The following is a 16,335-nucleotide window of genomic DNA, read 5'->3' on the forward strand; positions in this document are numbered from 1 at the left end:
TAAACCCGACCTTGGCCCGGTTGATTATCAAGCTCGACAGAAGCACAGCGGCGGCACTCGTCACCACCTGAACGCCAAAATATCCCATCCCGGTTATCCACAATTCCCCACTGCGAGCCTATTCGCCTTGCCAAACACATCTAAGACAGCGTAAAAAAAGCGAAGGAAAAAAAAAAGGAGGAGGGGGGGGAACCATCTCCCTAGGCTTTCTCCGGAGCGTATGCGATCAATGTGTGATAATGACACTATAGCTCGCTAGAGTTTGTACACAAGCTCGCCGTCCGTAAACCTAGAGGGACCCCAATTAGCAAGTTTAGTCCATCAAAGGAACAATACCGTCTACCCAGGGAAATCTGCACTTACATTATCTGGGTTGCCTCATCCATCTTTTTGAGTGCCTTTATGGCCTCCCGCTTGCTAAAGCTGCCGCCTCCGGTAGACCCAACCTTGCGATTCACAGCCCGGATGAGTTCATCGACATTAGCCGAGTCGTCGTCCCCGAATAGTTCCGTATTCAGAAGTTGGCCCAAGGCGGCTCTAAAGACAGCAAGTCGTTGAGGGGTGATTGGGGGGTCGATAGTGAGTCCGGCTGCAACACTAGCAAGACGTTCATCTTCCTGACTATCATCCGGCTGCGTCTGCAGCTGAGAGGATGAGCCAGGGGATGCAGAGGATGGCTGCGTCTGCAGCTCCGCGCTGCGCTGGGGTGCACCACTACTTCGTCCCGACCGCCGAGGTGTTGCGTCGTATAGCTCGTCCCCATTCTCACTTTGCGCTTGCATCCCGGGGGAGCTGGGTGCTGCGCTCGTTTGCCCGGTGCCATTTGACACTTGACCGGTGGTCCCGGCACGCCCCGAGGCCCGCGTCGTTCTGCCCTGAGACAACGGTCGGCCAGCAGTTGCACGATAGCTCCTAGTGTCGTCATCATCACCGTCCTCATCATCCGAGCTCTCGTCACTAGATGATGCCCAATCGACTGTTTGGGTCTTCCTTCTTTTCTTTCGCGACTGATCCTCGACAATCTCCTTGAAAAGAGCAAATCTCAGAATAGCTTCAGCTGCCAGAGCATCGCGTTCCTCAACCCGGCTCGACAGTCTCGCCTTCGCATGGGCAGTAGAAAGCCGGATGAGGGTCTCTAGCGTACGGACCGTCAGAGGGCTAGTGCGTCGTTGGTTACCTTCCAAATCGTCATTACGCAAACCGACGTATATATCTGTAATGCGGTCCGAGGCATCCTGGGTAAGCGCAGGCTTTATTCGACTCTTCGCATACTGAATATACTTCTTCATGAATGGGATACTTAACACCTCCGGCTTTTTGTTCTGGCCTCGTCCTGACGTCCGTGTGACCCCAGCGTGGAGCAAGGGATCGTACTTTTCGAATACATCCGTGGGGCGTTGAGAATCCGCTTGGCTGTTAGCCGCAACACCTAGGGACTGCCCCGCATTCTCTCGGATTGGCAAGCCCTCCTCAAGCCCAGCAGGTCGATATCGGTGCATGCGCAGAACGTGCTCCGAGACTCGCCGATCCCGGGAATCGTCAACATCATCCGTCACGACGAAAAGAAGGTCAAATCGCGATAGGAGCGAGTCAGGGAGGGCGATATTCTTGTGAGGATCCTTTCGTGTATCGTACTGGCCATAAATGGGATTGGCGGCGGCAATTACACTGCAACGAGCGTTGAGGGAGGTGTGAATGCCAGCTTTAGCGATGGTGACAGTTTGCTGCTCCATGACTTCGTGGATGGCGACTCGGTCAATGTCAGACATCTTGTCAAACTCGTCGATACACACAACTCCTCTGTCGGCCATGACCATAGCACCCGCTTCAAGCCTCCTCTCGCCGGTTTCCTTGTCAGAAGTAACGGCTGCGGTTAGACCAACGCCAGAAGAGCCTCGACCTGTAGTGGCGATGGCTAGCGGCGCGGTGTTGAGGACGAAACGTAGAAGCTGAGACTTTGCAGTAGACGGGTCGCCCACCATCAAAATATTGATATCACCCCTCAAATGGGTTCCATTCTCTAGATTCCTTTCCATCCCACCGAGAAGCATGAGCAAGATGGCTTTTTTGATATAATCGTGGCCATAAATGCTCGGCGCGAGAGATTGTGACAACAGGTCTAGAAGATTCTTCTTTTTGGCAATTTTGTTGATGTTCCGAATATCCGTGTCCGTTATGGTCGCAGTAGCAAGGCCGCCGCCCGATTTGGAAGACAGCAGCACCACATTATTTGCGAGTATCATCGTCTTGAAGACTGCGCTGTTGTGGTTTGTGTTTCGGTTTCCGAGAGAGCGATATATCCCCACAAGCTGAACCCTATCTCCAGGTTTGATTTTGTCGACGAGGTCATCATCGAGAATGACGTCGACACCCCGAGGCAGCTGGCCAGCCGGGGCTCTTTCGGGCATCTCCTGAATAGAAACAGTCTGGTGGTCCCGGTAGGTCGAAAACCCATATTCTGTAATTAATGGGTTTCCTTCATCATCTTCTTGGGGGTATACGCTCGAGGTCGTTACACCGTTTGTCATTGTCTGGTCTTGGTATTCTCGGAATTGAAAGATATTCTTCGTCTCGTTATAGTGAACGCTCTTCGTGATTTTTGGCCGAATTAACGAGCATCGTGTCACGATACCCTCCACCGAAACCATGTGATTGAGATGATGAGAGGAAAGCGTCCTTGGGTTGCAAGAGTTCAAGCCGAAGCTGCCAGCCCATGCACAGTAGTACAAGACATCAGGAGCAGTCTGGTCCGGCCGTGCTTGCGGGATAGTCTTCACAATCTCCTTCAATGCATGATTAAACGCTAGAGAATAGTCGAACGGGCGGGTCAGGAGGCCTTGGGCAAGGTCTGCGTTGTGGTCACGGACATGGTCAAGATTGACAGTCAGTCTCCGTTGGTTTTTCTGTAACATCAAAATGATCTCCGATCTATAGCTTCGATTGGGCGAGTCATCTGTACATAGTATTAGACCCGGTCCATGAATAGAATCGAGAGCGGCTCTTACGCGGATCGAGGAACTCTTCGGCTTGACGAATGCGGTCTCTCGTCGCCGCATCTTGCAGCATGAAAGAATCCATGATGCCGACAGCGCCCCGCAGGCTGTGAGAGCGCAAGGAAATGAGATATCTTTCTTGTGCCGAATTGTAAATTTGAAAGATGTTGAATAGAGTGGATAAGCGTGGATAAGGATACAAACAAGTTTGGTGGAAGGGGAGGGCAAGAACTAAGAAGTCGAGGCCTTGGTCGTCGCCGGGGAAGAATTGAGGGGTGGTCTCAAGACGCGTGGGAGAAAACGAACGCGTTAAGTGGTCTTTTTTCGCGTCACCATTGACATTTGGAGATTGGTTCCGGAAAAATATAACTCCGGCCAGGAGTCAATGATAATGTCATCATGGAACACGGTACTCAGGTACAATTGCTAGAGAAGGTGATGCTTTCCGAAGTATGAAGGAGAGAGAGCATTGATGAGCCGTAGCCGTAATGATTTCCCGAGTTGGCTGCACCAGTCTTTTCACAATTTATTGCATTTTCAGCTTCCCCAGGCGTACTTAAACTCCGATCTACGATGTCTCTGGTGATAGCTTCCACTCGCAATGCAGCTGACGAGGAAGCTCGCGCCGAGGTCGATGTTCTCAACTCACGCCTTGAGAAGACAACACAGTTGACTAAAAAGATCCAGGCCAGTCTCGGCCGCCTCGAAGATAGTGGGAAAAGCGTTCGTGACGTCGTTGGGCCCCTCGGCGGTGAAACAAGGCGGCTACAAACACTGAGCCAGAGTCTGTCGCATGCGTCCCCTCCCACTCCCCCGGCCCCTACCCAACTCATCTTCCCAGATGTATCCTAACTCTCTCAACGTTCTCTCTAGATATTGATAATGTTATTTCCGCGATTGAGAAACTACGGCAACCGGCCGATTCTAAGAACGATGAGGAACAAATTATTCGGGCTGGCCCGGACAAGATTGGCCTCTCAAATTACCTGGCCTCGATGAAGAGGTTAAACAAATCGCTCGCCGACATGAAAGCTTCAAATCTCCGGGCGAATCAGCAGACAATGACAGATTTGACCCGGCTCGTGAAGTTCGGGAACAACCTTCTCGAATCCCACTTCCAGAAACTCGTCCAAGGCGAGACTCCCCCAAAGGTGGAAGTGCTTAATTTCATAACCAAAGACAAACTCTTCCCTGTCCTTTCCCAGGATAAATTCGCGAGACTTGGCCTTATAAACGCGTACATGGCATCAAGTTTGCGCCAGACTGGTGTTTCGATTTCCCCTCAAGACTCGTCGGTTGGCAAGGTCTACGTCGATATCCGCAGTCCGTACCTACTGTCGAGCCTTTCCAACCTAGCCACGGCAAGTGTCAATACGGCCAAGAAGAAGACACTCGATGCCGTATATCGTGCAGGGGCTAACGCCATCGGCTCATACGCCACGGCCATGGAAGGCATGTTTCTTGCGGAGTACGATAATATATGCAACATATTTACGCGGGACGAGTGGGGTCCCCTTTTCCAGGCTGTATGCCAAGCATCGATCGCAGAACTTGCGCGAACTTTGAGAGAACTTAACTTGCATGTGAAGGCCCATTTGAATACTGACTGCTTCTTGGCCTACGAAATCACCGAGGTCATGGCCAACCTTTCTGGTCGCATCGAGACTCGCACTGGTGAACTAAAAGCGGCCTTGGCAGCAGCTCTCAAACCTGTCAGAGAAACAGCCAAAGCATCGTTCGCTGAAGTTCTGGAGGAGACTCGAAGAAAGGCCATCGGACTTCAGACTCTACCCCCAGACGGCGCCCCGATTCCTCTCGTCTCCGAAGCCATGCAGAGGCTCCAAAACATGGCCGAGTTTCTTGGCGCGATTTCCGGCATCATGATCTCAATTGGAGATGGCGGATGGAGGTCAAGCGCCATGGCCAAGCGTGCAGGCGACCGCGCCCCGAGCCTAGCTTCTTTTGACATTGGTGCTGATGGGAAAGAGATTTTTGTAAACTACTGTATCGACACCATCGACACTCTCCTCACCACTCTTAGTCAAAAGGCAACTGCCTTGCTTAGGGGCAAATCCACACAGGGGGTGTTCCTTGGTAATTGCGTGGTCATTATCGAGCGTATGGTGCGCGACTCGGACCTCTTACCCCTGCTGGAACCTCGCATGGCGATGCTTGATCAATGGCGCAAGAAGGCGACAGCCCTCTACACCGACACGTGCAAAGACATATCAACACACTTATTCGACGTTATCCATACGAATCGCGCCCAGCGACCCACGTCGAGCCAAGCGGATTCTGCGTCCATTTTGAAGGGACTCTCAACAAAGGACCGAGATAGCATCAAGAGCAAATTCCAGGCTTTCAACACCAGCTTTGATGAGATGGTTGCCCGCCATCGGACGTATAGTATGGAGCGAGAGGTCCGCCAGATGTTTGCCAGGGCAGTTCAGCAAATGCTCGAGCCCTTATACAATCGGTTCTGGGATCGGTACCACGAAATTGATAAAGGGAAGGGTAAACACGTCAAGTATGACAAGTCATCGATTGCCGCAGTCTTTATGAGTCTTTACTAGCTTGGCTGAAGATTCATCCCTATCCCAGCGCGTGCGGGGAATTGGACCACACTATAGCTTTCTGAGATAAACCCCAAACTGTTGGTGCGCCCATATACCTCGCTCCTTCACGGCTCCCTATGTCGCTAGGTGAGAGGGGTACTAAATACTTCTCAGTCAAGAAGCCCCTGGGATTCGAAGCAGCAAATACAGATATAAAGCCAAAATAAATACGAGCGGTTCAACAGAAGACCTTGGCTCGCATCCAGAACTTCAACGAGAACGCCCAGCACTACCTATCTCCCATCAGTCCAAACACATTTGATCTGATCCACACACATGCCCGAGGCTGATCTCATCCCTCGCCGCATAATGCACTTGCTTCGAAACTTTGACAGGAAGCAAACATGAGACTAGATATGCCTAGTTTCTAGTACTGCTCTATAAAGTGCATGATACGCGACGTGGACTTTAAACTCTCCGATCGCGTCCTTCACAGATATGGCGACCGTGTACACGGTAACGCCGACGTTGCTGTTTGCCGCCCAGTCGTTGAACTGCATTCTGGTGCCTCGCCCCCTCCGCGCAAAGAAGTCGAGGGCCCCTAGGGCTTGGCTGTGGATCATCGATATAGCCCCCCCCCCCCCCCCCCCCCAAATTTTTACCATCCCTGAGGCTATTACCCCGGTGATGCACTTGGGCGCGCCCTGGCAGCAAGAGGCTTTACCGCTTCCCCGAAATTTGTCAATCTCGCAGGCACCACCAATACGGCAGTTACGCGACCGAGGGTGCTGCGGTTGTTAGATGCCCCCAGGCGAGCTGCGGGCGAGGCAGCCGCCTGGCAGCACCGGAAGCAACGTTGTACCTTCGATACTACATGCCGACCCTACAAATACAGTGGCGCCTGTCAGTCAATGAGTAGCGAAATGCGCGATGCGATATCTCTGGAGTTGTTTATTGGCAGCAGTTTCTCATGTTGTGCAGAGGTCGCGGTACAATACCATGCGTCCGATGCTAGGACTAGGGCCTGCAGTTTTAATACTCTCATCTATTAGATTTCCCCCTTGTGGTTCAATACCAATGCTGAGCTGTTTCGGTATTTTTGTAAGCCCGTACTTCAACTATTCATCATCTATCCTTGCAGCCTTTTTGCCACTCCCAAATATCAAATCAACCCTCGAGCCTCGATCCCATATTATCACCCCGTCACCCCTCCGCTTGAAGTACTGGATTCGATGTTGTGGGATAAATTCCTCGTCAGTTTGCTCGCCCGTCCATTCATCCAAGGCCCTCTCCTTGATTCCGAGGAACCTATCTTCGTAACCCACTATGTAATCCGTGCTATCCATATTCTCATCCCACCTTAGACGGTTCATAACGTCCATAGCAGTGCGGAATTTTCCCGCCCTTGCGCCTCCCTCGGACGACGGTAGCTCGTGGTGTTCATGAATGCATGCTTGTGGGAATGTGTGTCCTTCCTCCTCCGGACCAACAGGTTCATCGTCAAGGTCAGACTCGCTATCATCTTCACGGCCTGTGTACTCCGCCCATTCCCGCCCGTCTAGCTCTAACTCACTGATCTCTCTCCGGCTCGCCACCGTTGCAGACATCCAGCAAGTTTTAGCATCGTAGTAGGTTTCATCGCCCCGTATACGGCTTTCAAACTGATTGAGAACCGTGGTCAGCGTGCCTTCGGCTGCTTTCAAATCCTCCTTCGTTCGAATACCGCCGTCATCGTGCCATTCAAGCCCTATCAAAATAGATACTCGGAAGTCAAGATCTTCTCCCTCGCGGGCCTCCCTTTCGTGGCTCTCGGAAAACTTGCTTGGCCAGATCCGGGTTCCTAACCCAGGGATTCGTCGATCGATATCTAGACTCATGATTAATACAAGCCGACAGGCCATGGACTTCATGCATAGTCGTGCGAATGAGGCTACGGCGAAGAACGATATACGTACCAACGAGCACTATCACACACCGTGACTCCAACCATCCCACGAACTGCTTTCCTTTTGATCGAGACTTGCCCCAGTATTGAACGTCGATCCTGATATAGCTCTTGAACTCCCGGAGGAATGCAGCTGCTCCACTGCGCCCTGGGACAAATCCTAAGCTAGGCAGTTCAGACTCCTGTACACCCAAAAAGACGGGCCACGACGTCCCTTGCTGTGAGAGTATAGCGTTGGCTCTCTGTATCTGTGTAGAGATTGTTCTGGTCGTTGATGGGGAAGCTGTTAGTGCAGTATTGAGAGAAGGAGCATGCCATCCCAGAAGACACATCGCCTCCCTGGGCGTTCTTGTATACATCAATTTTTTGTGGAAAAAAGGATCGAGAACAGCCTTCTCATTCCATTTGAACACCGCATAGTAGTTGAAAAATGTCACAATGACATCTGCCGTGGATACAGTGGCGCCGCTATGCCGCAACATCTTACAGATCGGGACCAGCATTGACGCAATATGAATGCCGCCCAAATATCCGAACTTAGCGGCATAGATCCCTCTTTCCTTGGCCCATGCCTTAATGAGCAAGTATGCGAGACGAAATTGGGCGAGGTCCGGAATGGACCTTCGGAGGTAGGCTACATCTCTGGCTGGTTTCAACTTGAGTAGGGTCTGGGTAGATAGGGCGAAAGCTGGGTCGTTCGCCGGGCGTTTGAGTACATCCGGCCAACTAGACATCGTTAGCGCGCCATACGTGAAAGAAAAAGAAACGAGAGCAAAAAAAAAAAAAATTTTTTTAAAAATAAAAAAAAAAAAAATGGAAGAAAATGAAAAGAACTATTCCATATGAGCGGTAATATGATGGAAGGGATGTCCTCACTTTTCTGCTATCGAGGTAGCTCCACAATACTGAAGATCAACCCGTATCCCAGCTATCTCGAGCTCGAGCATGGTTCCAGTGTTTGCCTTCACTCTTCTTAATATCTTAATATCGCTCGATTGTTTGAAGTGCGAGGCAATGACGGAAAAGAAAGTCCGAGAACTGAAAGGCCCAACGCATAGGCAATCAATGTCAGAGTCGCGGCTCCAGACTCCAAGTGCATATGAGCCAACGGAATCCATCACCAACGGAGGTCGTTTCCGTGTAGAACCATCGCCTTGCACGCCATCGACGCCAATGGCGTCCATTATGGCAGATCGCAGAGACCCGAAAGCCTGTTTGCGAAGGGCTTCATCTTCTTCGGTGGGGAAGCTACCCAACGTCTGTAAGTATGTCTTTAGGCTCTCCGGGTCGCGCAGCTCTGGAGAAGCGTATTTCAACGGCAACGGTACGGGGTCCATGCGTAGGCCTGTAGTATCGGCCCTGTCAATTAGGGTACTCGGTTTGCGGCGGAGTAGACATCGAATGCCCCAATGATCACTAGCCGGAAGTGCATCACTCTCGCCATCGAGTTGTCTCCGGAGAGGAAAGCCGAACATATTGAATCCAGCAACGGTAAAGGCATTCTCGGTCTTAACCAGGATCCTGTCGTATCGTTGAGGGCGGTTGCCTGCCCCATCGCCAACCAACTTGGATGCAAGTAAGTTTTCGGAGGGATCAAAAGTGGCGCCTTGCTCCCCCTCAAACGCGTCCCACACATCCTTGGGATGGCGCATATCATCCGAGGACTCACCCACTTCACACCTTGCTGTAACCCAGGCATCAAGCAAGCCGAAGTCGCGCAAAATCTCGTCAAATGAAGCGATACGCGTCGCTGTTGGTTTGGAAATGGCCTTCTTCTTCAACGCAGCGTCTATGGTGCACCGAGAAGTGGTCAGATTGAAGTCACCAGCTATAATCCATGGATTATTCGCGTGCATGGAATGCAGATGGTCGACTATTCTCTGCAATTCCCCTATCTTCGCGGCGACTGCGCCATCGGTCAAGCCCTGCGAAAGGTGACAGGTAGCAAGAACGAGCGGCAGGCGCTGCTGGCCATTTCCCATGACAATACTGGGAAACTGGACAATTGCCGAGGTTTTATGACGCCTCTTTAACTTCAGTTGCTTCCAGTGAAACGGTATTCTGGACAAGACAACTTGGTTAAGAAGGCTTGGTAACGGGCCCAGATCCGTTTGGCAGGGCGGACCATGACTCGAGAATGGATATCGCTCTGCAATTCGATCATCGGCGAGAAGGTAGGATAGGAAATCATCGGTGACCTCCTCCAGAACTAGTATGTCTGAGACTGCTGTTTCTGTGAGGAGGTTCTGGACCAGAGATAGATGCCTTGTCTGACTAGGTGGCCAGGTAAACTCTGCCAGGACATTGTAAGATGCGACTACCAGGGTTTCCGGTATCTCTCCGGGACTCGGAGAGTTCTTGGCAAGTGTAGAGTCCCACACAGTCCACCGGGTTTGGGTGGAGGAGTGCCGATAGGTTTCCCGGGGTGTAGGTGCATCCGATTCGGGATTGAGCTCAAGAACCCTGTCCTCGTAGAGGTCGAGGCTCTTAGGCTCACGTATCACGTCCAACGACTCCATTCCGATGGCTTTCCAGAAGCGCATCATGGGTGGGCCGCCGTCCCTGTCCCGCTTCAGAACGACAAGATGGTCAACCGACCATGCCATCGTAGGCAGGAGCCGCACCTTGTCCAGGATAAATTCGGACATGTCTATCTCTGTAGCGTCTACCAAGGCGAGAGACATGTGCAATTGGTATGCTGAGATACTGTCCTCGCCGAGAGCGCGCAGGATCCCGGCACGGAGGTCGGTGAGATAAGAAGAGCGATCATGGTTGTCATCATAGGCGTAAATGGTGTTTGTTTTCTTATGCGTGAACATGCCAGCAGCGTCCAGGCGTATGTTGACAGGCCGCGAAACCGACGCAAAATTTCTGTTCTCCAAGTATGAAACTATTCTATCTACCGCTTGGTCCAGAGCCGAAACTGGAACAAAAGGGTAGATGAGGTTGACATGAGGAGGCCATTTCTCAAATGCTGGGTCGTAAAGGCTCCGCAATGCCTCAATGCTGGGCCATAGCGTCTTTGGGGGCACGATGCAGAGAGCCGTATCCCAGCAATTAGTGGGAAGTTTGGGACCCGAGAGGTCTGAAGTCGGCTCTATCAAAGTCGGATCCATGATAACTACCCGTGTACGGCTAGGTAGAATCGAAGAAAGGATGCAAGCGGTTGGGGCAGAAACGCCACCGGAGCTAAGTTCAATAAATCGCTGTTCGAAGCCGTGTTCCCAGTATTCATCAGTCCCTCCACACCAGAGGCGGCCTGCGCTGGACAGGCAAATGCTTTATATTCATTAATTAGTTCGTTAGGAGTGGCATTGCTGTCGCCTGCCTCAAAAAACCAACTCACTCCTTCGCGGTTTGGCCCTCATCACAGCCGCACCATGAATCCATCGGCGCAATCAAAATGACTCCCTGCCGTGAGTGGTTGTTGAGTCAATGTGGGGGCTGTGCACACAACTCAGCTCGACTGCATTGGTCCCCTATTGTTAGGATGATTGTCGTCCAGGTCAATATGGAGGTCGCATCTCACCACCACGATACAGCTGACCGTTCAGTTGTTGCCTGTTCCATTAGTTACCTCCCAAATTTCTATGTATAGAGAAGTACGTTTGCTTATTTGAAGTTGTGAATTTAATTCTTCTAAAAGCAAACGACAAACTTCACAACCGAGTTTCGCTTGATCTCGTCCAGCATGTCTTCCAGTATATCTTCTGATATTTCTTCCAGCCTCTTTTCCTGCATCTCTTCATGAGCACTAATATCAATACTACTTCCAGACAAGAACCTGATGAATTAAGCCCTACAAGGCCAGCTGAGGGGCTTTCGGCAGCATCCCGTGCGATACTTCAAATCGTCCTTTTATGCAGAACTGTTTCGGTCAACTGAGGGACTTCGTCGAGATGGATTGAGATTGGTGACTTCGAGGAAACAAAGGCACATGGATTTACTTCGTAGAACCAGCATGGGAGAGAGGAGGAGATTGTCCCTGCGATGGGGATCGGTGACGGTAATGGTATCAAACGAGATGATGTCCAGTTTCTGTTTGCTGGTAAATGTTACCGCTGAACACTGAGCGCCGGGTGTAATGTGGGGCCATGCATGAAGCAGCAGCTCACTTACACGGGAACACGCTGTTCTATGCCGGGGGACCTGGTACAGTTATTTGTTTCTTTCTTTCCTTTGGGGATTGCTAGTGGCGAGTGACTACAAGGACAAAGAAGACTCCAACTCACTGGGGTGTGGTTGTAAAGAGTGATGGATTCATGGGCACACGATACGGATTCACCATCAGACGGATGTGTCATCTAGATTCAGCCATGAATGTGGAAACAAACGTCGTTGATCAAGAAAGGCAACTTCCTGTGGAACTAGGAAAAACAGCGCCCTACTTGGTGTGAGGTTCGGCAGGCCGCCAACAATGAATGTCTTAATTTCAGTGTCCTCTGTCCGCTCCTTTAATCACACTCTGAAGGGCCATTCATCTCAGAAGACCCGAAACAAACAATGCTTTGTTGCGCTGTTCTCCCCCACAAACGATGTCGCATCGACTATCAACTTATCAAGCCACAGCCTTCTTGATTGCATTCTGGTACCCCTCCAAAATCGGGGATATGACCGGGAGCGACAGTTTGATCGTAATCCCTTGTGCTTCGGCATCTACTATTTTGTTAGCGGCAACTCATAATAAGCTTAAGGATGCGCCCACTTACATCCCAGCCCGTGGATTTTGGTTGCAGGTCGTCGGAAATAACTCAATTTGGCTACCCATTTCGAGGTCGAGCAACTGCCCATGCTCGGCGAGAGCGGCCACATTCGCCCTTCGCCGTCGCTCGCTCTTAACTCTACTCCATATCTTGTTAATTCCTTGTCAATAAGCGGGCCTACATTTGGGGTAGGGATCGGTAGGAATCAGCTTACTCAACTAGGCGACGCCTTTCCGCGAGATTCGCGTTGTACCAGTGGTCCTTGAAAGTTGGCTTGAAATGAAGATTTTTTTAATAAACGTAGCACTCGTATACAAATATCTCTGTATCTGATCCTAGCTGAAAACAGTTCCACCTTCCGAACCCATGACGAACCACGTTTCTGTCCAGCACCCCTGGGAGACGATTCATGTAGTCTGTCTTCACCATTGTCCTAGGGTAGGATCGATCCGAACATAGAGAGCGCGATGTATTAGTGTAGATGAGATGGGGCCTGGTAAAACGAGAAGTGAAGTCTAATATAGCGTTTTGGGAATGCATCACATTTAACAACGGCCTCGGTTGCTGGCCGTGCAAGACTGAGTAATGGTTGAGGCAATTTGTTGTCCAACTGGGATTCCATAACACAAATCCCCACCAACAGAAAGCCCGAGGTAATGTGTTATTATTCTGTCTCCGGGCCCCAGTCCACAACATCCACGCCTTTACCTTTTCCTTCCATGAGCGCCTCGAGTTTATCTTCGTTGGTGACCCATCCACGCCTCTTCGTGGCGACCGCGTATTTAAGAGAATCCCGCCATTCTCTCCACCAAACAGCCTCGCTCTGAACGATGCATCGGCGACCGTCAGTTCCATTCCGGGAAGTCGCGAATGGCCACACAGCCTGTACTACCTCGTACTTATTCTTCCCGGCAAACAAGGTAGTGACACTAGTGAAGAAGCGGTTGACCCTGTCTGGGCTTTGCACGACGACCCGCGCATGCGTAACAGGGAAGGTGATCGTCACCACCCCCTTGTATCCGGTTGATGCGATGAGACTACGCAACTGACCCTCGATCCAAGGCGTGTCGAGGTTAGCGACGACCCTGTTGAGGGTGAAGGACTTGACTTGCGCGGGGTCTTCCACAAATCGCCGGCACCACTCTTCGAGGCCCCCATCGCCAACTTCTGGGAGAACATCCGGCTTGACACCCCCACGGTACGCGACCTCCCCGTTACCCACGCAGCGAACATAATCCATGCGTTGTTTGGGGTCGTCGGGGATAATTGTGCTCATGAGATTGAATTTGATGTCGAAGTCCGCCTTCCTATTGCGAGAACCGACAATGTGTATCTGCGGCTTTGGCGGTATACTAGCCTGGCTGCGAATCAAGTCAACCAATGCGGTAGCAGATTCGCTGAGATACTGTGCCTTGGACGATAGTGTAGTGCAGTCCGCCGAGAGCTCGAACAGTGGAGGCGAATAGAGCTGGTAATCCACTTTGGGGAGTCCGGGGTAGAATTGAGGACCATGCCTGTTGCGTCTCTGGCCTGGAGGGAGTTGAATATCAGTTGTAGGGCCTGAATAAGGCGGCGGGGTTATTGGCCTGTCTGCGACATCACCGAAGCTGGCGAGGGAGACAGGCACCGTAGCGACTCGTGTGGTCTCCGTCCCTCCACGAGAACCCGTCGAGGGGCCTCCTTGACCATCATATTCAGCGTGTATGTTACCCTTTTCCGCCATTATTGATGTTCCAGCATGCACCATAACTGGCAGCGCACCGAAGGCAAAGACCACCACAGAAGTCGCAAGGATGAGCTTGGCGAGGTTGTGAAGCAAATCCCCAGCCTTGACTCCTAGCCTTGGTCGTTGAGAGGCAGGGCAAGAAAGAATTGGGGGTTTCTTCTCCTTTTCCTTTTACCCGTTTTCTCTTGAACTTGTCGTTTACTTCTCTCCTTTCAACTCGGGGAGGCTCAATCACTCAAGCTGCCTCCCAAATACAAAGTCAGCGACTCATTCGAAGCATGGGGATTTGAGGCGAAGCTCCAGGCAGGCAATCAATCCTCTATCGAATACGACCTGATACGACAATGGATCAATCGATTGATGCCTTTGGTGATGACTAATCATACAATCTCACATGCAGGACGTTCATTTGGACAACCAGCGACAATTAGATGGAATTGGCAACATCAATTGATGGAGCTTTTAACAATTCAATGGATCTGCATCAGCCATCAATTTAGACGGAACACTGAGCTGTTCGTAATAACACGGTACCGCCGCCGAAACGGACTGGTTTTTTCCTACTTGCTTGTTGATGTCACAGATGGGAGACATTCTTTGAAATGCCGAAGATGCTGTCCATTACGAACAGAGAGTGTTCTTTGAGTCCAGGCATGCCTGACTGCCCTCCTCAATCCTTGCTAGACTGCGAGACTGACCCCAGTGAAATTTTAGCTCAATCCCACCCAACTCTAGAAGATATTGTTTCTCAGTTGGAGGGGAACGAAGGCAGCGTGGGTGAAGCTCTGCGTTCCCTACTAAGAGGGCAGAACTTCCTGCGAGACTAATCCTGCATTATCAAAATATAGTTACTGGATCTGGAAACCATTGCAGATCAGATAAGCAGTTTAGAGAAGATCCCGTTTGGAGAACCGGAAGCTGCATCGAGAATCACCAAGGTTATCGAGTTTGCGGGCCATCAGCTCTCAACCCTCTATCTAAACGATGCGGTTCGCACCGAGAGCCCTAGAGTTAGAGAGCTTTCTCTGGCAATTCTCGACCGGCTCACGTCCGATCCTGAAGTCCTCTTGGAAAGTGACATTCTTATAAGCCTTGTTGCCCACGCGGACTCAAATGCCCCTTGGGCTACAGATGCATCGGCCCGCGTTTCCTCGGAGATATTGTCTCGACAGTTTCGTCAGCTTGACAAGGCCGGCTTTATCGTCTCGACAATACTGGAGGCCACGATCAAAAAACGGCTTGATTCCTACAGGTCCACAAAGCTAACCTCCACCGGGCGCGTTGCGCGGTTTGACGACGGCCTAGCAAATATCCAACCCCCAGGGTCAGAAGTTGAATCGCCATTCACAGGTGACGGAATTTATCTCCTTTCACTTTTTCAATGGGCCTTAGCCGAGTCAAACGTGCGACTGCCTCCCAAGTGTGCCTCGTTGGATGGCAGCTGCTAATAAGTTGATAGGCCGCTCTTGTCCAAAAACATTGGCCACTATATATGCCCTTGTTACTCGGCCTTTTGGAGGACAGTCGTACCCCATTCAGAAAACATGGGCTGGAGTTGACAGATCTTTTCATACACCGATGCCCTGCCTATATCTTGAGGGACAGCGGTATTGTTGAGCTTTTGGAGGATGTCATCTTTCCAACACTTCATTTTCTTCCAGCACAAACTGGGGAGGTTGAATCTTTGCAGCTCCTGGAACCCGCGTACCGGTCACTCGTTGCATTAGCCCACGTTTCATTCGACCGTGAACTAGATTTGCCTAGGAAGCGACGATTACTTGACCGACTCTTAAAAGACGCCGTGTTTCTATCCTATGCTCACTCGTCCGAGTACACCAGTATCGTCGGGTTCCTCGCACGTCAAGCGGGAATAATAACCGATGAACTGGGTATTTACGCGGCGAAACACCTAAAGGTTAGACTCCTGCCTTGCCAAGGTGCTCCGATTTTGTCTCCCCATTGACGCTCCGATGTTAGGGATTGATAATCATGGGTGCTTCGATCATGACGGATCCATTCACTGGCACCGACCGCGGATGCGTAATGGCCGCCATCGGTGTCCTAGAATCCGCGGTTGTTCATTGTTGGCCCAGAGCTCTCGATGGTTATCGGGCCCAGATCATGCGGGCCAGTGCTTTATGCCCGATAAACCTCGAGGGTGAAGAGCAATATGGCCACACATGTGAGGACTTGGACATTGTCAAGACCCGTTTGCAAAAACTGACTCTGCTATGGTCTTCTCCACCACCGAATGTGGACAACCCGATACTATGAAAGACATGTTGAGAGCGGTAATCTTTAATCAGACATGGTTTGATCGGGACTTGCGTGCTAGCTACAGAAAGGGTAGGATAGGGAAACGTGCGCAGAAATCACCGTGTCTGCTTGGCGCTCTAATTACTGGTCAATTATT

The 16,335-nt window shown here is 51.1% G+C and overlaps 2 protein-coding genes and 3 pseudogenes across 2 annotated transcripts; 1 reads left to right on the top strand and 4 right to left on the bottom strand.

Annotated features, from left to right (window-relative positions):
- Window positions 1-255: 255 nt before the first annotated feature.
- On the bottom strand, window positions 256-3,078 carry SAPIO_CDS0851 (DNA replication licensing factor mcm3; the record flags this gene model as incomplete). Its single annotated transcript, XM_016783542.1, has 3 exons — window positions 256-289; window positions 364-2,848; window positions 3,006-3,078. The coding sequence occupies 3 exons, from the start codon at window positions 3,076-3,078 to the stop codon at window positions 256-258; spliced, it is 2,592 nt and encodes an 863-aa protein (XP_016646308.1).
- A 488-nt stretch (window positions 3,079-3,566) lies between these two features.
- Window positions 3,567-5,566, top strand: SAPIO_CDS0852 (Exocyst complex protein EXO70; the record flags this gene model as incomplete). The annotated part of the gene is made up of 2 exons (XM_016783543.1): window positions 3,567-3,744; window positions 3,867-5,566. The coding sequence occupies 2 exons, from the start codon at window positions 3,567-3,569 to the stop codon at window positions 5,564-5,566; spliced, it is 1,878 nt and encodes a 625-aa protein (XP_016646309.1).
- A 1,100-nt stretch (window positions 5,567-6,666) lies between these two features.
- Window positions 6,667-7,425, bottom strand: SAPIO_CDS0853 (annotated as a pseudogene; the record flags this gene model as incomplete).
- A 940-nt stretch (window positions 7,426-8,365) lies between these two features.
- SAPIO_CDS0854 lies at window positions 8,366-10,609 on the bottom strand (annotated as a pseudogene; the record flags this gene model as incomplete).
- Window positions 10,610-12,860: 2,251 nt separating this feature from the next.
- Window positions 12,861-13,919, bottom strand: SAPIO_CDS0855 (annotated as a pseudogene; the record flags this gene model as incomplete).
- Window positions 13,920-16,335: the final 2,416 nt, after the last annotated feature.

The sequence above is a fragment of the Scedosporium apiospermum genome, assembly GCF_000732125.1.
Source record: "Scedosporium apiospermum strain IHEM 14462 chromosome Unknown SEQ_SAPIO_0033, whole genome shotgun sequence".
Lineage (NCBI taxonomy): Eukaryota > Fungi > Ascomycota > Sordariomycetes > Microascales > Microascaceae > Scedosporium > Scedosporium apiospermum.